This window comes from Cherax quadricarinatus, chromosome 37 (assembly GCF_038502225.1).
Source record: "Cherax quadricarinatus isolate ZL_2023a chromosome 37, ASM3850222v1, whole genome shotgun sequence".
NCBI classification, from domain to species: Eukaryota; Metazoa; Arthropoda; class Malacostraca; order Decapoda; family Parastacidae; genus Cherax; species Cherax quadricarinatus.
The window spans coordinates 21,100,661-21,123,454 of NC_091328.1; the positions used below are offsets into that span (position 1 = coordinate 21,100,661).

The 22,794-nt window shown below is 42.5% G+C and overlaps 1 protein-coding gene across 1 annotated transcript in view; it reads left to right on the forward strand.

Annotated features, from left to right (window-relative positions):
• Nucleotides 1–19,105, forward strand: part of LOC128704009 (ipis-1-like) — a 38,023-nt gene extending 18,918 nt beyond the window's left edge. Inside the window, exons 4-7 of the mRNA XM_070091739.1 lie at nt 1,370–1,613; nt 5,728–5,982; nt 6,606–6,787; nt 18,678–19,105. Of these exons, the coding sequence (XP_069947840.1) occupies nt 1,370–1,613; nt 5,728–5,982; nt 6,606–6,787; nt 18,678–18,965 (969 nt within the window). The 3' untranslated portion in view covers nt 18,966–19,105. The remainder of the gene's footprint in view (nt 1–1,369; nt 1,614–5,727; nt 5,983–6,605; nt 6,788–18,677) is intronic.
• Nucleotides 19,106–22,794: the final 3,689 nt, after the last annotated feature.

Consider the following 22,794-nt stretch of genomic DNA (forward strand, 5'->3'; position numbering starts at 1 on the left):
AGGCATTGAGTAAGGATCAGCAGATGAAAGTGTAGCAAGTAAGTTTGTTTTTCACACGTATGTGTTCATCCTGTTTCGGGCAAGCATGCAGAGGAAGAGTTATGAGCCTTCAATCTAGAAACCCACTTGCGTAAAATTATTACACTCAATACCTGAAACTCCACGACATGTATAAATCTTGATTAGTCATCATTATTAAAACGACACTGTCAAATGAAAGAAAGAAAACTGTATCTCGCCCCTGCAATGTTAGTCCACTGATATATATTATGTTGTGCCTTACGTAATGTATTGTAGAATCACTTAATGTAATATTTGGAATAATATGAGAATAAAAACAAACATTAACTCAGTTCTACTTTAGTGAAAATATTATTAAAATAGTCATTAGGATCGCTAAACCCATAAGGGTCATACAACGCTTGGGGGAATGGAAGGCATTAAAGCTTGATTCATGGTATTGTAGCATTCATTCAATTCCTTAGATCAAGAGCCCCTCACCAGCATCAATGGACCTCCATAGAAGGACTGTACTTCGTCTTGACTTTGTTTTGTTAGTCTGACAACATATGACACGAAAATAAGAACTGGTGCGTACATTTGGCTTGATACATGAAATATAAACACTTTTGGCTGATGTTAATATGGGCACATACTAGTGTTTCTGTGATGGCTTAATTTAATTCGCAGCGTTTCCAAAAAAATGTGCACAAACACTTAGAGGCCTGAATTCAACATTTGAACTGCCAAAAAATTAAAAAGAGTCGAACTAAGGTTAACTGATAAGTCAAATTACGATCGCACTGGATTTATTCCTATAATGAGACATCTCAATGCATTTCAGGTTTTATTGACTGTCTCATTCTATAAATTCAGTTTACCGGCACCACGAACACCTTTATATTCCGTGTAATAATATAAAAAAAAGCACAAAATATTTAGAGTATCTTGACGGCTGTCATCTTGGAAAATTTTCAAAAAAAAAATCCACAGTGGCTCTCTCGAGGACTTTTCACCATTGAACTCAGTGAACTTCCGGGTAACTTGACAGAAAAAAATAAACTTTCCTTATTATTCTCAATGATGACTCCTAGTGCTTCTTTACTAACAATGGGAATTTGGCCTACAACCTTGGCTAGCTTTGTTAATTCTTATGTATTTTTAGGATTCTTGACTTACTGACACTTATTGGTCCAAGGAACTGGACCTGACGTTCTCTTCCATCTCCCGAATCCGATTGCCCGAAGCGCTTCATGATCCAAACGTGTTCAGCGCTCTTTCTATAAATATAACAAAAATCATTTAGAAAACGAGCTTTTCAAAGGGTTTCTTCCTCTAATACTTTCGTTTCTTATCTTTCATCCATCAGGGTAATGAAGCCGCAGGAACAATTAATAAATTTGTGAGCCAAAAGACGCGAGGCAAGATCCCAACAGTGGTTTCAGGTCGCGATGTGCAAAGTGCGTCAATGGTGTTGATTAATGCTGCCTACTTCAAAGGTCTTTGGAAGACTGCATTCAAGCCAAAGGACACACTTAAGAAGGAGTTCTACCCCGTCCCAGACAAAACTATCAGCGTTGATATGATGATCCAAGAAGGCGATTTCAAAATTGGTGAGCTGATTTACTAGAAAAACTATGTTCTCAAAAACACGACAAAAATGTGTGAAGAATATTTCTTTCTTCAGTAATGAAGATGAAATAAATGGTTTCATATATATATATATATATATATATATATATATATATATATATATATATATATATATATATATATATATATATATGTCGCTCTTGTTATAATAAGGTTAGGTAAGTTTTCTAAGATTCTTCTGGTGCAAAATTAAAATTTTTTACATTAACATTAATGAAAAAATATATCTTTAAACGCATAAGATAAATTTTCAGAAAGGACTTAATTTTAAATGAGTTCTTGCTAATTGACCAGTTTTACATATTCGGCACGACATATATATATATATTTCTTTCTTTCAACACACCGACCGTATCCCACCGAGGCAGGGTGGCCCAAAAGGAAAAACGAAAGTTTCTCCTTTTACATTTAGTAATATATACAGGAGAAGGGGTTACTAGCCCCTTGCTCCCGGCATTTTAGTCGCCTCTTACAACACGCATGGCTTACGGAGGAAGAATTCTGTTCCACTTCCCCATGGAGGTAAGAGGAAATATACAAAGAACAAGAACTAGAAAGGAAACAGAAGAAAACCCAGAGGGGTGTATATATATATGCTTGTACATGTATGTGTAGTGTGACCTAAGTGTAAGTAGAAGTAGCAAGACGTACCTGAAATCTTGCGTGTGTATGAGACAAAAAAAAAAAGACACCAGCAATCCTACCATCGTGTAAAACAATTACAGGCTTCAGTTTTACACTCACTTGGCAGGACGGTAGTACCTCCCTGGGTGGTTGCTGTCTATCAACCTACTACCTATAGTATATATATATATATATATATATATATATATATATATATATATATATATATATATATATATATATATATATATATATATATAAAACTTGCGATTTTGGCTTAAATAACAACGCTATTCTTGCCGTATAAGGCAAGCAAAAATTTGTGTATGCAATAATATCGCAAAATCATTGTGAACGTAACAAAAAGTTAATATATTTCATTGTGTTTGTTTATTATTAAATTATTGTAAACTTATCAAAAATATATTTAGTTGGATTAGGCTAAATTAAGGCTAACTAATAAGGGTAATTAAGTTTTCTAAATTTTTTTTGGTACAAAATTATTAATTTTGCATTAACATGAATGGAAAAAATATATCTTTAAACGTATATGAGAAAATTTTGAAAAGGACTTATTTTTAAATGAGTTCTTGCTAAATATTTGGCTCGACATATAAATGAACAAAAGGAAGCGTGGACGAGGGGCTCAAACCGCGGTCCGTAAATACACTCGTATGAATATTGAACCTCTTGACACTCCTCCCGGTATTTGATGTTTCGACTAGATGCAAATTCAAAAATCTTCCTGAGAGTTGCTGTTTCTATTATAAATTTAAAAAATGTGAGATGTTAATCTACCTCAACTCATGTCGAAATCCAGCGGTTTCTCCTCTTCTCGAATGTTACCCATAATAGTCGAGTTATTATTGGTGAACAAGGGCAACAGTATGGATTATCATTATTACAGTCAAAGAAAGGGCTAAACCGACAAGGGTCATGCAGCGCATTGGGACAGAAAATAGAGCCGGAGTTATAAACAGCTAAGGGGAGAAGGGATCAAAAGTGAGAGGAGAAAAGGGCTGGAAAGAATACTAAGGGCTGTGTGTCAAATTTCGTAAAGTAAAGCAGTAGTTGCTAACAAAAAGTTAAAAAGTGATCGTAAGTCAAAGGCAAGAAAGAGCGTTTGCAAAAATAGAAGATAAGGTAAGAGTGGTAGGTCAGCGGCGTCAGAGGTAAGCCCTGCGAGCTCGCTGGTCAACTGGGCAATCCACAAGAAAGTGAAGAACCGAAACAGGGACCCAACAAACCTCACAGAGAGGAACAGGGTGTCATTCCATGAGATACCCATGGATATGGAGGGTTGGCCGATGCTGAGACGGGAGAGCGCAGTGTCCCGAGTACGGCAACGGTGGTTAAGAAGATGGCCACAAATCTAAAAGTGGTTTAATAGAGTGCAGTTTGTTATGGTGCATGTTTGACCACCGTTGTTGCCAACGGCTGCGAAGACGGGAAGAGATGACTGTAAAATAATCCCTGAACGGAATACCTCTATAGGGAACCTGAAGATCATGTACCGCTGACTGCGCAGCAGTATCCGCCTGTTCATTGCCCTGCACATCAACGTGTCCAGGGACCCCAACAGAAATATCCGAGATACAGAATGCACGGGAAGGGGAGAGATATAGAGAGCAAACTGTAGCACAAAACGTGCACTCTCGTTAAATGATTCATCAGGAAAGGGATCAGAAGAATGCAGCAGCACATAACCCGAAACAGGACGAATAAAAGCTGAACAAATTTTAGGCTCTTTTAACCCAAGACATACTGGGGAAAACTGGGAGAGCAACACTTGGAGCTCTCCCTGATTACCCCTGAGGGCACGAATATTCCATTGTAAATAAGTCATTATTCACAAAAACAGGTATGCCAACAATAAGAAGCGATAAAATCTATGGGCTGTTAGGGTCAGTGAAGTCAATGTGTTGAGGCAATGGAAAGAATGAGAGGAGGAATCAGAATGCTGTGAAGGAAAAGACTGCTACAAGGGTAGTGAAAAATAAAAAGGGGTGTCCATCGAGGGTTTCGTCTCCGCAATATAATCGGAGATAGCATCAAGTGTCTCAGCGGATAAGGAAGATGCCGATACCATGACTTCAGAGACAGGTGAGGTAGAGCAAGTAGAGATCGGGGAGACTATGGAGGGAACCAAAGAGGTCTGAGAGGGGAGGGGAGTATGAACCTGGAGAGATGCGCTGGCGGGGACAGAAGAGTCCTGCAGTGGAACAGGAGAGGAAGGAGGCTGGAAGGTAACTGGGGAAGAAGTCTGGGGAAGAACAGAAGAGGAGGGGACCACACGAGGCCGGGTGAACCTCCACCTTCCTCTGAGAGTTATTAAGGGGGTGAGAACTAGGCACCGAGTCCGAAAAGGAAAACTGCTGGAGAACTGTCAGCACCAGAGGGATGCGAAGAGACATGGGCTTATGAGACAGGTTCAACTTCGCAGGTGATAGGCGTGAAGGAGATGCAGGCATGCGAAACCTTGCAGACTGAGAAACTAGTGGGCGAGAATCAGAGGTACGAGCAGGTAAGGAGGTGGGGGTTTTGGAGGGCAAAACCGCAAAAGAATTAGAGATGGAGTTGACCCCGGAAGACGTGAAACCAGAGGAACTGGTAGGTGGGGGACCACCTCCAAGGTTGGAGGTCTCCTAGCTACTCGAGAATAAGGGACACGAGGAAGATTTTCCTGAAGGCAGAGCTGAGAGAGAGCCGCAGCATACGTAAGGCCTTCACTCTCCTTAAAACAACGGATTTCTCGTTCATTAAGATAGACCTGACATCGGCGGAAAAAAGAAGGATGAGGCTCATTGCAATTGAGACAAGTGGGTGGAAGATTGCAAGATGTATCGACATGATCCTTTGCACCGTAGACCGGGCAATCTGCCACAGATCTGCAGTATTTAGCGCGATGTCCGAAGCGCAAGCAATTTTGACACTTTTGGGAAGTAGGGACCACTTTATGGACCTCTAGGCGATTGTCTGTGATATAAACAGAGGACGGGAGTTCATGGCAGTCAAAGGTTAAGTGGGCGATGTTACTGGGAAAGTGCCTCCGCCTGCAAGTGGGCAGAACATATGTATCCACTTTGAGAATTGGAAGATCCTGAAGGGTTAATTGCTCCAAAATATCGTCGCCGCACGACAGAAAATTACACTGTACAATGGTACATGGTAAAACCACCGTACCGCTGCAAGTATTGAGAGTAGCATGCTTGTGAGCTGTGAGAGGAATGTCATCTATGGAAGTAAGGTAAGAAAAATCATGAGCCTGTTCGGCATTTTGAACTGTAACAATACATGCACCACTTTGAAGAGCATGAAAGGATATATTTTGGCCAATATGCTATAAAAGAGCTTTACCAATACTATTGTCTGAAAGATAATCAGTTGGAGATGTCAGTTGTAGGGAAAAGAATTTAGTCCACTGCATACTTGTAAACATGGTGCTTAAAGGAAGTAGGTATCACGTTGGTCATTTCTGGGTGGAATGGGCAGACGTCGGAGAACCGTCATCAGAAAATGAACTGGAACGTTTAGGCGTAGTTCCACAGGCCGCCCGACCTGAGCTAGGTGGGCGATCCGTAAACCGTCACACCGTATTCGGGGAAGCCGTATGCATAGTTAGAGACGTGCAAAAGGGAGAGGCACTAGAAGAAATGGGCGGAGCCTCAGCACCTGGAGCAGGTGATGAAGTGTCACCAGCAGAAGGTACAGGGGTATGGGAAAAGTCTGGAGAATGGTCCAGTAATGAAGCCAGGTCAGAACAGGCTGCAATAACAAAAAGGGGTCTGGGAGGAGGAGGGTTATACTGGAACAAAGGCTCCATGTTAGTGGTACTTCTTTCTTATTATTATTTAAAAAAAGAAAGGAAAGAAAAAAGAGGGACAGTGGAGGGACAGTCACTAGAAGGCATGAAAGGGCTGTAAGTTCCTTTCATCCGAGAGGACCTCGAGATCGCAAGCAGTGCAGATGCAGCATGGAACCCTTGCCATACCCTACCCTTCACGCCAGTAAACCAACGCTCCGGGATAGCAACCTCACATCTACCGAGCCACCTCCGCTGACATAAGAGGGGGCGGTTGGAAACCCGCCACAAGGCATACCTCTTTCGACTGCCACTTCCCAAAACCGACAGGCAGCCTCTGGAGATACACCCGTCACTTGCAGGACACCCCACCCACCTCTCGGAAATCCGGGAAGCAGGGCGCCTCCAGACAATTTAGATTCCACGGCAAACTACGTCACACCCGAGGAACCTCACAGAGCGGGATGAACCCTGGCACACTTCCCCCTACCTAGAAACCGTAATACCAGAGGGGAGGACCCCTGAGGCTACAAATCCATGATCGTGCTGCTGCCCTACGAAAATTCTGTGGCTTCCCTTGACACTATGCTGCAACGTCTCAATGAGGACACCTTGAGCGCCGTCGTCCAAAGCCTTAAAAGAGAGAAAGTTGTTCTCAATATTCCAAAATTTAAGTTGGAATATAAAATCACTGATCAACTTATCGAGGTGGGTTTTCAATGTGATGATCTTTCACTGTGATATCACATACTTTAATTATATTTTATAAGAGGAATATTGCATTTGTTTCAGAAAGGTCAGACAGAGAGTGTGTCTTCCTGGAGCTGGTGTTAGCGACATAGTCAGCAGGTTGGATAATATTATGGCAGGTAATGGGAACAAGCCCATTATCTGTCTTAGTGCTGGGAGTAATGACATTGGGAAGGGCAGGAGAGAGGAGCTGCTGGATAAGTACAGGTCAGCCATAGAAGTAGTTAGGTCTAAGGGAGGGATCCCAGTCATATGTAGCATCTTGCTGGAAAGGGAATGGGCAATGAATGGATGTCTAGGGCAATATATAAATTGCTGGCTAGACAGGTACTGCAAGGAACTTGCAATCTCATTCATTGATAACTGGGACCTATTCTTTGGCAAACGTGATATGTATGCAAGGGATGGGGTTCATCTCTTTGGGGATGGAGTTTTGCATTAGCCAATTCAATTGAGAGGGTAACTGATGACTTGTCTAGGAATTTAAACTGATAGATTATAGGGGTATGGGTGTTTGTGGGAAACAATCAGGCTGCAGTATTAAGGTTAAAAACAGCAGTTATTACCGGGATACCTCAGGGATATGTTTAAAAGACAAAATTCAAAATAAAGTTGCTAGTAATGGCAAATCAACTGATCAACAAACAAAGAGAGATAGTAGAGGGCAACGAGTGACTAGCTCCCTTAAGGTTTACTATACAAATAGTAGGAGTCTAAGAAATAAGATAGATGAGCTAAGATTACTTGCAAGTGTAGGTAATATGGATATTATTGGTATAACAGAGACCTGGTTCAACCTGAAAGATAGAGAAATGCCTTCTGAATGCAACATACAGGCTTATAAACTATTCCACACTGATAGGGTCAACAGGAATGGTGGTGGTGTGGCGATGTATGTCAGAGAAAATTTAAATTGTTGTCTTAGACATGATATAAGATTAGAAACATCGAACACAGAATCTGTTTGCCTACAGTTTCTCGAGGGACGTGACAAATTAATTTTGGGTGTGATTTATAGGCCCCCAAACCTTGATAGGGAGGGCAGTAAGCTGTTATGGGACGAAATTCATAAGGCATCTAGATATGAAAATGTTGTGATAATGGGAGATTTTAACTTTAGACAAATTGATTGGAACAATATGACAAGAAATCTTGAGTCTAGTGACTTTCTTGATACGGTTCAGGATTGCTTTTTAGAACAGGTTGTGACAGAACCAACTAGAGGAAACAATCTGCTTGACTTGGTTCTTGTCAACAAAGATTCACTAATTAATAATCTTGAGGTTAATGATGAGCTTGGGGAAAGTGATCACAAATCACTTAGTTTCAATATATCATGGAATTACCCAGATAACTGCAATCAAATCTCTGTCCCAGATTTTGGCTTGGCCGACTTCATGGGACTGAAAAATTACTTGGGTGGGTTAAATTGGGATGTCCTGACTTTGGGTCAGGTAGGTGATCTTGGTTGCCAATATGACGTTTTTCAGAGCATAGTTCTAGCTGCCCTGACAGCTTTTGTTCCGAGTAGGGAAATTAGATTTAGCAAAAAATGATCCCAAATGCATGAACAATAGATTAAAACATCTCATTGCGGGGGTAGAGGGTAGCAAGAGATTGAGGTAGAAAGGGCTGAAGGTATCAGAGTTTGTGAAGTAAGTCAGTTGTTGTCAAAAAGTCAATGAGAGAGTCCGGATGAAAGTTGGGTCCATCAGCGAGAGGGGAATGTAAAGAGAGAGCAGCGGAGCGAAGACGACGATGGAGGTAAATTTTGCGTGCTCGTTGATAAAGTGGGCAGTCTAACAGAATGTGGCTAACTGATAATGGAACCTGACAGTTCTCACTGAGAAGAGCAGGGCGCCTCTCCATGAGATATCCATTAGTAAGACAAGTATGGCCAATGCGAAGACCCTGGTGACAAGAAGACGGCCAGTAACCTATACTTGGTTTAATAGATTGAAGTTTGTTACCGAGCAGAGTAAACCAACGTTGTTGCCAGCGGGTGTGAAGGCGGGTAGCTATTGCAGCAAAATAGTCGGTAAATGGAATGCCTCTATATGAAACTGGTAGGTCATGTACTGCTGATCGCGCAGCAGTGTCTGCCTGTTCATTGCCCTGTACGTCAACATGACCAGGGACCCAACAAAAAACAATATCTTTATGCTTGGTAAAAATGCGGCGTAGCCAAAGTTGGATACGGAGGACTAAGGGGTGAGATGTATCAAATTTCTGTATAGCATGTAAAGCACTAAGGGAATCTGAGACAACCACAAATGATGACACAGGCATTGATGCAATACAGATAAGTGCTGCAAGAATGGCATACAATTCAGCAGTAAAAATACTAGCCGAAGATAGTAAATGCCCTCGTACGACGCTGTCCGGAAACACTGCTGCGAATCCTACGCCGTCAGAAGACTTAGAGCCATCTGTGTACACTGCAATGGCATGAGAATGAGAGTGGAAGTGGTCAAGAAAAAGAGAGCGGGAAGCGGCCATAGAAAGTTGGTCTTTCGAGCAAGGGAGAGAGAAAGAACAGACTCAAACAGCTGGAACTTCCCAGGGGGGGTAGGGAAAAGTGAGATGCTACTTGAACATAGAAAGGTGGTAACTGAAGAGAAGACAAGAGCGAATGTAGGTGAAGAGAGAAGGGACGGAGTAAACAGGGGCGGCGAACAAATAATGTCTACTAATATCAGTGACCATTCTATAAATGGAAGGATTGCAGAGATCATGAGAGCGTACATAGTAGCAAAGGCAATGGGCATCACGGCGATTGGATGAGGATGGAACGTTCGCTTCTGCATAGAGGCTCTCAACAGGGGAAGAGCGAAAAGCACCAAGGCATAAATGTAATCCTTGGTGATGAATGGTGTTAAGGCTAGAGAGAGTAGTAGGAGAGGCTGCTGAATAGATCTGGTCACCATAATCAAGTTTCGATAAAATGAGAGTGGAATGTAGGCGAAGGAGAGTTCGACGATCAGATGAAAGATGAGCAAGGGTTTTAAGAAGGTTCAGTCGGCTGTGACAAGTTGCCGTCAGAGAGGTAATGTGAGGTTTCCAGGATAACCTACGGTCAAAGAGGAGGCCCAGAAACCTGACTGTATCATGTTCAGGGATACGGGAACCATAGAGGTACAAAGGATGATCGGAGATGACAGAGCGTCTAGTGAAAGTAATTTGGCGAGTTTTGGTACTTGAAAATTTAAACCCATGTGTGGTGGCCCAATTGAAAACACGGTCGACCGCATGCTGGAGAGAAACTGTAATGAGGTGACAGTCAGTGCCTGCACAGGCAATAGCGAAGTCATCAACATAGAGTGATGACCAAATATTTGATGGAAGACTAGAGGCCAAATCATTTATAGCAAGGAGAAAAAGTGTTGTGCTCAGAACACATCCCTGGGGGACACCTTCAGCTTGGATAAAGCCCGGGGAGAGCACATTATTAACCTGAACACGGAAATGTCTGTCAGTTAAAAAATTCTTAAGGAAGGATGGTAGATTGCCTCGGAGGCCTAAGGAGTGGGCTTGGGCCAAAATATTATACCTCCAAGTTGTGTCATATGTCTTCTCAAGGTCAAAAAATATAGCAATAACTGAGTGGTTATTTGCAAAGACATTACGAACATATGTATCCAAGTGTAGTAAGGGGTCTATGGTAGAACGTCCCTTACGAAAGCCATATTGACGAGTGGAGAGACTGTTGTGTGTCTCTAAATACCACACTAAACGTCTATTTACCAGGCGTTCCATCACTTTGCAAACTGCACTGGTAAGAGCAATGGGACGATAGTGGGAGGCATCATGTCCTTTAGTACCCAGTTTGCGGAAAGGGAGAACAATGGCAGATTTACACAGCTGTGGAAGAACTCCTTGTGACCAAATAAGATTGAAAAGGCATAATAGGACTGCAAGGGCTGACTGATGTAAATGTAGCATACGAATATGAATGTCGTCGGGCCCAGCTGCCGATGATCAGCAAGCTGAGAGTGTTGCCTCCAGTTCTTGAAGTGTAAAAGGCACATTATACTGTTCTTCTCCAAGGGTGCTAACTCTCTGGCAGACTTTGAGGAAAGAAACGAGGGGCATAGATGGAGCCCCTGAGAAATACGGACCAGATGATTGCCAATTTCATTGGCAACATCTAGTGGGTTTGCTATATCAACACCGGCAACCCGCAGAACAGGAGCCGGGTCAGGAGAATATTTACCACTCGGTTTTCGTACTTTTATCCAGACTGCACTCATAGAGGAAGCAGAGGTGATGGTGGAGACAATCTCGCCAGCAAGTGCGTTTAGCATCACAGATGACACGGCGAGCGATCACATGCTTCTGCTTAAAATCAAGAAGTCTCTCTGTAGTTCTATTGTACCAGTACCTGCCCCACACAGCACGTTTCAAACGTACTGCACGAGCACAAGCAGGAGACCACCAAGGCATGCATTTCTGAGAATGCCTGCCCGAAGTCTGGGGTATAGAATGAGAAGCTGCAGTTAAAACTTAGGACGAGAAGAGATGTAAAAGCTCATCAATGGAGGACGAAGAAGGAACCTCACTAAAAACAGTTAGTTGTGAGTAAAGGTTCCAATTTGCTTGATCAAATTGCCAGCGTGGGATACGAAGAGGTGGTGAATATGAAGGGGAAGTGAGAATGATTGGGAAACGATTGCTGTCATGTAAATCTGGGAGAACAGACCAGGTGAAGTCTAATGCGGCGGAGGAAGAGCAGACTGAGAGATCGATGCAAGAGAGAGTGAGAGTCCGAGGATCAAAATGGGTGCGAGTACCTGTATTTAAAACATGAAGGGGGTGGGTAGCATGGAAAGCCTCTAACTGAATGACACGGGAATCACAGTGAGACCCCCTCCCAGAGGAAATGATGGGCATTAAAATCGCCAAGTAACAGAAGTGGTGGTGGTAATGGCAAAACAAGAAAGGCAATATCCGGGATAGATAATGCCTGAGAAGGAGAGAGATATAAAGAACAGAGCATATAACACCTATGCAAGTGGATACGGGCTGCTGTGTAATGCAGCAAAGTATGAACAAATAGCTGATGGTATGGATTATCAGTGCGTAGAAGAAGGGCACTTTCATTAAAGGTCCCATCAGGAAAAGGATTTGAAGAATACAATAAATTATAGCCTGAGATGGGATAGATAACAGCAGAGTGTAATTTTGGTTCCTGTAAGCAAACACCAACAGGGGAAAACTGGGAGAGTAACAGCTGAAGCTCACCCTGATTACCCCTGAGGCCGCGTATATTCCACTGTAAATAGGCCATGATTGGCAATGATAAAGACACATGAAATCCGCAGGTAAGGGTTCCTATGGACTAGAGGGGTTAGAAAAGTCCACATGCACAGGCAGCGGAAAACGAAGGAACAGTGTGCTGCGAAGAAAGGAGTTGCGCAGATGGAGGAGAGGAGAGAGAAGGAACAGAGAGTGGATCAGTGTCCATTGATAGTTTGGTCTCTGCAATATATTCAGAGATTGCTTCAAGTGTTTCAGAATTCAAAGACGTCATATTGGAGACAATATTGGAGATGGTAGGGGAGGATGAGTAAAGATTGGAACTGTAATGGACTGTACCAAGGTAGGGGGAGCGAAAGGGTGGAGGGAACTGGAGAAGAAGCGTGGAAGGGGACAGAAGAGGCAGAAACCTGGGAGGTGGCAGAAGAGGAAGAAACTTGGGAGGGAACAGGGGAGGAAGGTACAGTATGAGGAGGAGGGTGAACCTCTACACTTGTAACAGAGCCAGTGAGAGGGGAAGAACCAGGTACAGAGACAGGGAAGGTAAAATGAGGAGGTGGAAGAAGGGAAGGAGGGGTTAAAGGACCTTTTTTTGACTTCTGAGAAGTAGAGGGATGATTGGGAGGAGGTGTCATACGAGATCTCGTCGATGCCGAGGCTTGTGAGGGAGAACACAAAGAAGCGAGAACAGACTTAGGCGTTGAAGTAGGGACGTCTGAGCCCAGGACAGCAAAAGAATTAGATGCATGAGTGACTATGGGAGAGGTAACCACAGAGGAGGCTGCAGAAGATGGAACCCCAGAAGTGAGGGGACGTTTTGAAACACGGGAATAAGAAACACGAGGTAGTCTCCCTTGGAGGCAGAGATGAGAAACTGCTATGGCATAAGGGAGACCTTCTGCCTCTTTGAGGTAACGGATTTCCTGCTCATTTAAGTAGACTTGGCAACGGCGAGAGTATGAAGGGTGAGCCTCATGACAATTAAGGTAAGAGGGAGGTCGATTTCAAGACATATTAGAATGGTCATCAGCACCACAGACTGGGCATTCAGCTATAGATCTGCAATATTTTGCTGGATGGCCAAATCGTCAGCAATTTCTACACTGTTGCGGTGTAGGAATCACCTTTCGAACTTGTAACCGATGTCCTGCTACATAAACTGAGGATGGGAGTTCACGCCTGTCAAAAGTTAAACGAGCCACATTGCTAGGGTATCGTCTCCGCCCGCGGGCAGGAAGAACATAAGTGTCTACCTTGAGGATTGAGAGATCTTGGAGTTCCAGCTGTTCAAGAATGTCATTGCCACATGTCTGGAAATTTTGTTGAACTATGGTATAGGGCAGAATGACAGTACCACTACAAGAATTGAGGGAATGATTTTTTCAATAGTGACAGGAACAGTATCGATATGGGAAAGAAGAGAAAGATGATGAGCTTGGGTAGCATTCTTTACAGTGATGATGCGCATATCTTTACCAACATGGCATAGGAGTGCCTTGCCAATACTATGGTTGGAAAGATAGGCAATAGAGGAAGTCGGTCGTAAAGTGAAGAATTTAGTCCATTGTGCATTCTGAAACTGAGTGTGGAAAGGGAGTGCAGGACGTGTCGATCTTTTCTGAGAAGAACGAGAAGGTGGAGAAGTATCATCAGCAGGTAATTGTCATTGGCGTTTACACGTGGGACCAGAGTTGATCCGACGTGGAACGGGCCGGCGATTCGAAAATTGCCGCACCGTAGAGGGAGAGACCGGAAGCATAGTCAAAGGAGAGCAGAGGTCAGATAAATCGAAGGAGTCAGTCGAGACCTCAGTACCTGAAGCGGGTGAGGAAGCAGCACCGGCAAGAGGTACAGAGGCATTAGGAGTGTCCGAAGAGTGGTCCAAAGATGAGGTGGGGTCAGAACGGGGTGCAGTATCAAGAAGGGGCCTGGGAGTAGCAGGTTCATGGACTAGGGCTTCCATGGTTAGGTTACTTCTTTCTTTTTGTTTTTAAGAAAAAAAATAAAATAAAAAATAAAAATAAAAAAAAAAGGAATAAAAAAAGGGGGGACTGGGGAGGGATAATTCCTGGGAGAAGTGAGAGGACCAGAAATCTCCCTCCATGCCCAAGAGGACCTCAGCACTGCAAGTAGTGCAGATGCAGCATGGAACCCATGCCATACCCTACCCATCATGCTAGTAAACCAGCAATCCGGGATAGCAACTTCACATCTGCTGAGCTACCTCGGTGGACAAAAGAGAGGGTGGCTGGATATCCACCACAAAGCATGCCTCCTTTGGCCACCACCCCCGGAATCCAAAAGGCAGCCTCCAGAGATACACCCGTCGCCCGAAAGATACCCAAAGCCACTCCGCGGGAGACAGAAGAGGGATTGGGACATCCCCAGGCTATCCAGATTCCATGGCAAACTACACCACCGCCAAGGACCCCAACGGAATGAGATGGACCCCAGTACCTTTTCCCCTACCCAGGAACTAGCGTGCCTGTGAAAAAAAAAGAGGAAGGGTAATAGGGAGGGGTGGGGAGGAGGAGGAGGAAAAGAAAAAGAAGATGGGATAAGGGAGGGGGGATTGGGGGTAATTAGGTTCGGTCTGAGGAAGGAGACCAACATGTCTAATTCCTCAGACCAAGAGCCTCTTCACCACGCCAAGGAGCCCCCCTTGAAGAGGTGGACCTGACTAGCTTGTGCTTCTGGGTCTGGTGCAGTGCTCCATCCTTGAGTGGAGATGACCAGACTGGGTATGCCATTGGGATAATGCGGAGGGGGTGGGTCACTGGTCTAATCTGGGGGGGGACATGGACCTGCTCTGCATGGGTCAGTAGGCCTGTTGCAGTGTTCCTTCTTTCTTATGTTCTTATGTTCTTATGTAACTAGCTTGACGTGAGTTATTGTACATAGAATGGGCTGCTTGTGGTCTCTTCGAGGGTTGGAAATTGAGGTTTATTTTGACTGGACGTGAGCTGTTGTATTTATTTACATTACAGTCTCATCCTTCCAACTGAGTGATGGAAAGCTACAGGCTGCAGAACAAGCTTATATTATTACAATGTTTAGTTCTACACAGAGATAAAAGTTGTCCCAACAAAAACTTGTCCTGTAACTGGTGTCATGTCTGAACTGTTACCTGCAGAGCAACGTTTGGTTCCTTCAAACTGAAGTAACTTGAGCAATATCCGGCCATGGACCACGCCACGGGGGCGTTGACCCCTGGAACACCCTTCAGGTTTATCTACTGTTTACAAGGTTCGATTTTAACTATGAGAATGAAAACGTCTGAATATTTATGGAAAGTGTATAAAAATTGAAAATAAATTAATAACCCTTCAATAAGAGCTACAAAATACTCGTGTATTTCTCACTGCAGCAGTAGAATACTATATCATGTAAACAACAGTCACGTCTCTTTCCTCCATAATTCTTTGAAAAGTGTCCAGATTTTTTTTATCCTGTTACATCAGCCACATCGTTTTTTTTTGTTAATTTGCCTATACACATCACCAACGTTATATGCTACATTTTTCTTCTTCTAATAATAATAATTATTATTATTACAGTAGACCGTTATATTATACAGTAGTTACGTTCCTCAAAACGTTGTGTTAGGTAAAACTGTATTAGATAAACTGAAGAACTTATGGGAAAATTAGGGTTACGTTCCTGGGAGCCCCCCCCCCAAGCTAAACAACTTTTTTTAGACCAAGAGATCTTACAAAAGTAAAAGTGAATATGTAATTGTAGTTCATTGTCGTGATATATTATGTTTTTACTGCTTAAGGCTACAAAGGCAACAGAAATAATAGTATTTACCTTAAATTGTGGGTACTGGTGTTTGTGGATGATTGTGAAGAGAGGGGAGATGCCTGGTCTGGCCATACTGGGCTGAGGTGGATGGTTGTTGGTTGTCGGCATTAGTGGATGGTAGAGGTTCTGGTATTGGAGTGTGCATAAATTTTGTAATGGATCTCTGGATTCTTTTCCCCTGCAGTACATTGTACAGCTGATGGTAAGGCATCATCAGCTGGTCTAGACCTCTTTCCAAAGCATTGCTTCTAGATTTGTCAGGGTCATCTTCGGGGAAAAAGTCAGCTATGTGCGGGTTATTTGTGTATCGTTCCAGTCACAGTATTGTGCCTTTTTTTTATTTAACATGGAACTGCTCACGTAACTGTTGCAATGTTAACTGTTTTTCTTCAGGTTCTTCATCTTCTCTTATGTGGCTCCCTTGTATCTGTACATCGAGCTCATTCATATCTTCAAAACTATCAACTGGTAATCTCCTTGCCTTCTGAACCTGACTCCCAAGCAAGGGAAAACCAGTGAAAGAATTAACTTCAGAAGGCCATAACTTTTCCCAGCCTGCATTTAATGTTGACTGGGGCGCTTCATTCCATGCACTTCTAGCATAGCTTATGCCATCTGTAATGCTAAATTGTTACTGGCAGGTTGGAGTCCATTGATGCAACTAGTTTTTTCATAACTTTTTTCGTGTAGTTACACTTGAATGACTTAATAACTCCCCAATCTAGTGGTTGTATTAAAGATGTTGTATTTGGAGGTAAAAATACAACTTTTACATGTGGGGTTACATCCAACAAAGCTTGTGGATGAGCACGGGAATTATCAAGAATGAAGAGAGCCTTGAATGCAAGGTTTTTGCTGTACAGGTAAAACTTGACTTCAGGAATAAAGTGATGCTTAAACCAATAAATATTTTTTTCTGTCACCCTCTGTCGATCCACTCAAGCAACAAGTTTCCAGTTTGATTTACTTGTTGTGATGTACGTGTCATTCTTTTCATGAGATGACATCCTGGGTTATTCATTACACAAGCTCATATTCAGCTCGTTCTTTTTAATTGTACAAACTGATGCTTCATTAAGGCCATAGGCGCTCACTATATCCACCACACGTGAGCCACTCTTAAGCTTGTCTAATATCTCGATTTTCTTCGTAACTCCTAGACTTAAACGCTTAAACCTTTCCTTGCCACTTTCAGTAACACTTTTATGCCTACTGGGTGCCATGATTGCTTGGCAGATACAAGATATGGCAATTAAAAGATCTAAACTCAATTCACTAACGTAAACACAGCTAGCTCCTAACTGTGTTGGGGAAGTGTCCCGCGGGCGACGCTCTCAATTTTTCCCTCCCGCAAACCGAACCGTGTTAAGTTAATTTTACGAAGTGTTGCATAATACTGTGCTGCAATTTTTCAATAGTGCATTAACCAAAACATGCCAAATAAAACCGTGTAATATAACAGTCTACTGTGTTATTATTATTATACTCAGAGTGGGGTAATAGTGTGTGGGGAAACATGAGGTAATCAGATTTGATCCAAGGAAGGAAAGGATAGCTCCATTTCCTTTAATCAAAAGCTCTTCAGCGACATCAGAAACTTAGCCTTGAATAGTTATAGCATCATATCACAATATTTTTCTGGCTTCATATTTATTACTCTGGTTGTTGATCTCTTCTACTGTGGATTATCAACTCTACTGTCTGGATAACAAAATCATCCATAACTGTGCAGATCCGTGTCTAAAATCATTAGATTTAGAGTAGCATTTTATATATATAAAACAATGACTGCCAGTTTTTTGAGTGAATGTAAAAATCATAGGGAAGCGCTAAATCATTAAGGGTCATATAGTCCCTAGGGAATGGGTGGCAGTCAGGGTTGATCCACGAAATGGAAGGGTAGAGCCAATTTCTTGGATAAAGAATTCTTCACTGGTATCCAGGCACATTCACTCCTTCCTTGATGAGGCGAGTGTTACAAAAACATGTTAGTATACAAGACGTTATATATTTTTCAAGTTTTGCAGCGTCTTCCTGTCAGTGATCTGTTGTATAGTGCTCCTGACATTCCCCCTCAAGGAAGGTTCCTTGATGTTAGTGAGGGGCTCTTGATTTAGGGAATTGGATCTGTTCTCCAGTTCCCCGAATTAAGCCTGAATGCCTTCCACATCCCCCCCAGGCACTGTATAATCCCCCGGGTTTAGCGCTTCCCCCTTGATTATAATAATAATAATCCTGACATTCTCAGTTTTTTCACAGACTATGAAATTTGGTGTGCATTGTCTGTTACTTATATGATTTTGCTTATTCTTTTTTCTTACCCACTGTAATATTACTTTCTGTAATAATCCTTTGAACACTATTCTCGTGCATATAAACCGTCACTTATCCTTTCATGTTAGGAAAGTGACAATTTCTAACACAAATTTCTCTACACTTTCAATGTTTCATTGGCCACAATTTATCTATGTTCTATCAAGTTATTAACATAGTGTTTTAATCTAATATGAAGACTAAAACAGTGGTGCTGAGTAAGGCAGATGAGTTTCTACAGTGCACGACATCAGAACCGAGCTCATGACACACGTAATGCCTTATAACATTACTTTGCGTTAGTGTTATCCCTGTCACTTTACACTAATAAGCCTGAGTGAGATATACCTTTTAACAAACAAAATTTAATTTATACTAGTGTAAGTCTTTTGAAATATCTTCTAAGCTATTTGAAAGATTTAAGCGATTAGTTGGGACAAGAGTTTGTTCTTGATTCAGCTTGACATCTTCACAGGCTCTTCAACGTCTGGGGATCAACGACCTGTTCACTGGTGATGCTGACCTCTCTAATTATGTTCCTGGTGGCAAATTGAGGGGGCAGAAGGGGATCCACAAGGCCATGGTCGAGGTAAACGAGGAGGGTTCTGAGGCTGCTGCAGCTACGGGAATCATCTTACCGTTTATTCGCCCTGGGTTCCAGCCCCGCCCTCGTGAATTCATTTGTGACCATCCCTTCTTGTTTTTCATCTATGATAACCAAACGAGAAACATTCCCTTCATGGGAGTCTACAGAGAACCATAGATAGGCCAAGATTAATCATTGTTTTTTAGACTAACAACATTGGGAGTAGACATAATACCCAAACTTCAATTATAAGATCCAGCATAGTAGCTAAAAAGTCATATTTTAAATTAAATCTAAAAATTTAACTGCTTAAGAAAAAAAAAAAAGCCAGACCGCAGACTACAAACCTCACTCAAGGAAAAGGATCTTGGGGCGAGTATAACACCATGCACATCTCCTGAGGCACACATGAACCAAATAACTGTTGCAGCATATGGGCGCCTAGCAAACCTGTACACCGTGTACGTTAGGCCTATATTGGAATATGCAGCACCAGTTTGGAACCCACACCTAGCCAAGCACGTAAGGAAACTAGAGAAAGTGCCAAGATTTGCAACTAGTCCCAGAGCTATGGGGCATGTCCTACGAGGAGAGGTTAAGGGAAACAGACCTGACGACACTGGAGGACAAGAGAGATAGGGGGGATATGATAACGACATATAAAATACTGAGAGGAATCGACAAGGTGGACAGAGACAGGATGTTCCAGAGATGGGACACAGCAACAAGGGGTCACAGTTGGAAGTTGAAGACTCAGATGAATCACAGGGATGTTAGGAAGTATTTCTTCAGTCACAGAGTTGTCAGGAAGTGGAATAGTCTGGAAAGTGATGTAGTGGAGGCAGGATCCATACATAGCTTTAAGAAGAGGTATGATAAAGCTCATGGAGCAGGAAGAGTGACCTAGTAGCGACCAGTGAAAAGGTGGGGCCAGGAGCTGTGACTCGACCCCTGCAACCATAACTAGGTAAGTTAACACACAGACACACACACACACACACACACACACACACACACGTAATGATGTGTCACAGTGGGCACCTGTGACGAGCGGGGTCCCACAGGGGTCGGTCCTAGGACCAGTGCTATTTTTGGTATATGTGAACGACATGACGGAAGGGTTAGACTCAGAAGTGTCCCTGTTTGCAGATGATGTGAAGTTAATGAGGAGAATTAAATCTGATGAGGACCAGGCAGGACTTCAAAGAGACCTGGACAGACTGGACACCTGGTCCAGCAAATGGCTTCTCGAATTTAATCCTGCCAAATGCAAAGTCATGAAGATAGGGGAAGGGCACAGAAGACCACAGACAGAGTATAGGCTAGGTGGCCAAAGACTGCAAACCTCACTCAAGGAGAAAGATCTTGGGGTGAGTATAACACCGAGCATGTCTCCGGAAGCACACATCAATCAGATAACTGCTGCAGCATATGGGCGCCTGGCAAACCTGAGAACAGCATTCCGATACCTTAGTAAGGAATCATTCAAGACACTGTACACCGTGTATGTCAGGCCCATACTGGAGTATGCAGCACCTGTTTGGAACCCGCACTTGATAAAGCACGTCAAGAAACTAGAGAAAGTACAAAGGTTTGCGACAAGGTTAGTTCCAGAGCTAAGGGGAATGTCCTATGAAGAAAGATTAAGGGAAATCGGCCTGACGACACTGGAGGACAGGAGGGTCAGGGGAGACATGATAACGACATATAAAATACTGCGTGGAATAGACAAGGTGGACAAAGACAGGATGTTCCAGGGAGGGGACACAGAAACAAGAGGCCACAATTGGAAGTTGAAGACACAAATGAGTCAGAGAGATAGTAGGAAGTATTTCTTCAGTCATAGAGTTGTAAGGCAGTGGAATAGCCTAGAAAATGACGTAGTGGAGGCAGGAACCATACACAGTTTTAAGACGAGGTTTGATAAAGCTCATGGAGCGGGGAGAGAGAGGGCCTAGTAGCAACCGGTGAAGAGGCGGGGCCAGGAGCTAGGACTCGACCCCTGCAACCACAAATAGGTGAGTACACTCACACACAAAATGAAAAATTGGGAAGAAAAGAACAGAAGGGAACAGGGAAACGAGAAAACGATTTTTTTATCGGTGAATAGAAAGGCTGGGTGATAATTTGAGAACAATATAGAACCAAGATTTTACAAGAAATTACCAGAAGTCTGCGAGGAGTTGAATAGTAGCTAAGGAGGAATTCTTGAAGTAAATAAGGACAGTCTTAAAGAGTCAAGAGAAAGAGCACCGCTCACCTTTTTCCCTTCTTCATTTCTAAGGATCACTTCATCTGTCATAGACTCGTATGCTGACAAATCCACTCCCAAATATCTGAACACATTCACTTCCTCCATCCTCCCTCCACTCTGATATTTAGTCTTTCATTACCTAAATTTTTTGTTGCCCTCATCCTTCTTTTGCATATCCTCTCAAATTCGTCTACGAACTTTTGCAACTTCTCTTCAGAATTTCCCAAAAACTTCGTGCCATCAGCAAAAAGAGCTTGTGAAAACTGTAAATTTGTGTTAAATTCTTTATCTTTTAATTCCACACCGCTTACCAACATCTGAGCATTCACTTGTCTTACAGCCCTATCTGCAAATATACTGAACAACTATGGCGACATCACACATCCCTGTCTGAGGCCTACTTTTTCTAGGAAATAATCTACCTCTCTCCTACATACCCTAGCCTGAGCCTCACTATCCTCGTAAAAACTCTTAACTGTATTCAATATCCTACCTCTTATTCCATACACTTGCAACATCTGCCACGTTCCTTCCGTATCCACACTATTATGTGCCTTTTCTAAGTTCATAAATGCAATAAAAACTTCCTTACCATTATCTAAATAAAGTTCACCTACATAACTACCTATCGTGAATCGTAGATCGATTGCTAGCGTTCTCTCAGCTCACACACTGAGGTCTGGGGCTCGATCCCCGGTACGGCGGAAACATTAGGACGTGTTCCCTTAAGTCACCTGCTGTCCATGTTCACCTATCAGTAAAATAGGTACGTACCTGGGTGTTAGTCAACTGGTGTGGGTCGCATCCTAGGTCAAAACTGACCTAATTTGCCCGAAATTCTCTGCATAACAAGGGACTTTCTATATAGTAGTATGTCATTGACGTCAGCTATGGACTGTATACCTTGTACATGTACTTGTAGAAATAAAAATATATTAGTATATTTTTAATGTAAACACTTAGTCTACACTTAGTCTTACAGCCTCTTTTTCATGTGCCTATCCTGATCCATACACCTCATCAGGTAAACTTAACAGGGTTATTCCCTTTAATATTTAAACTCTTTTTATCCTCTTTGCATTTATACATGGGAACTATTCATGCTCTCTGCCAATTCCTAGGTTCATTCTCCTCTTTTATACATTTAACAAATCACAGCTGCTTTAGCCCCTTTCATTCTACCCACTGCTTCACACACCTCCCCCACACTCACATTGGCTCTTCCTCACACCTGAAAGATGTTATACCTACCTGCTCAATGCACGAAATCAGGGCTTCCCTGTCTTCATCAACAGTTAATGGTTCCTTAAAACATCCCCTCCACCTCCCTGACACCTCCAACTTCCCATCTAATATCTCTCCTCTTCTATTTGTAACTGTCAAATACATTCGTTCCCAAGGCTTTCTCAACTTATTACCCTCAATCGAAAACTTTTTCTTACTCTCAGCAAAATCTGCGGACAGTATCTCACCATCTCTCTCATTTACTCTTCTTTTACATTCATTCGCCTTATTATTACTAGACCAAACTTCTAAAAAGTGAATAATTTCCAGAAACATGTGAATTAATTTAAAAATTTAGTTTCAGATTTTTTAATTAGATATTAACTAATATACATCATATAGATTCTTGCTTGTTATTGTTGCAATGAATATTTTATTCACCCAGTTTACACCGAAATATTTTTTTGAGACTGCAAATCAGCATGTAAATTTATATTCACTCCTCTTAAGAGAAAAAACAAATTCGTT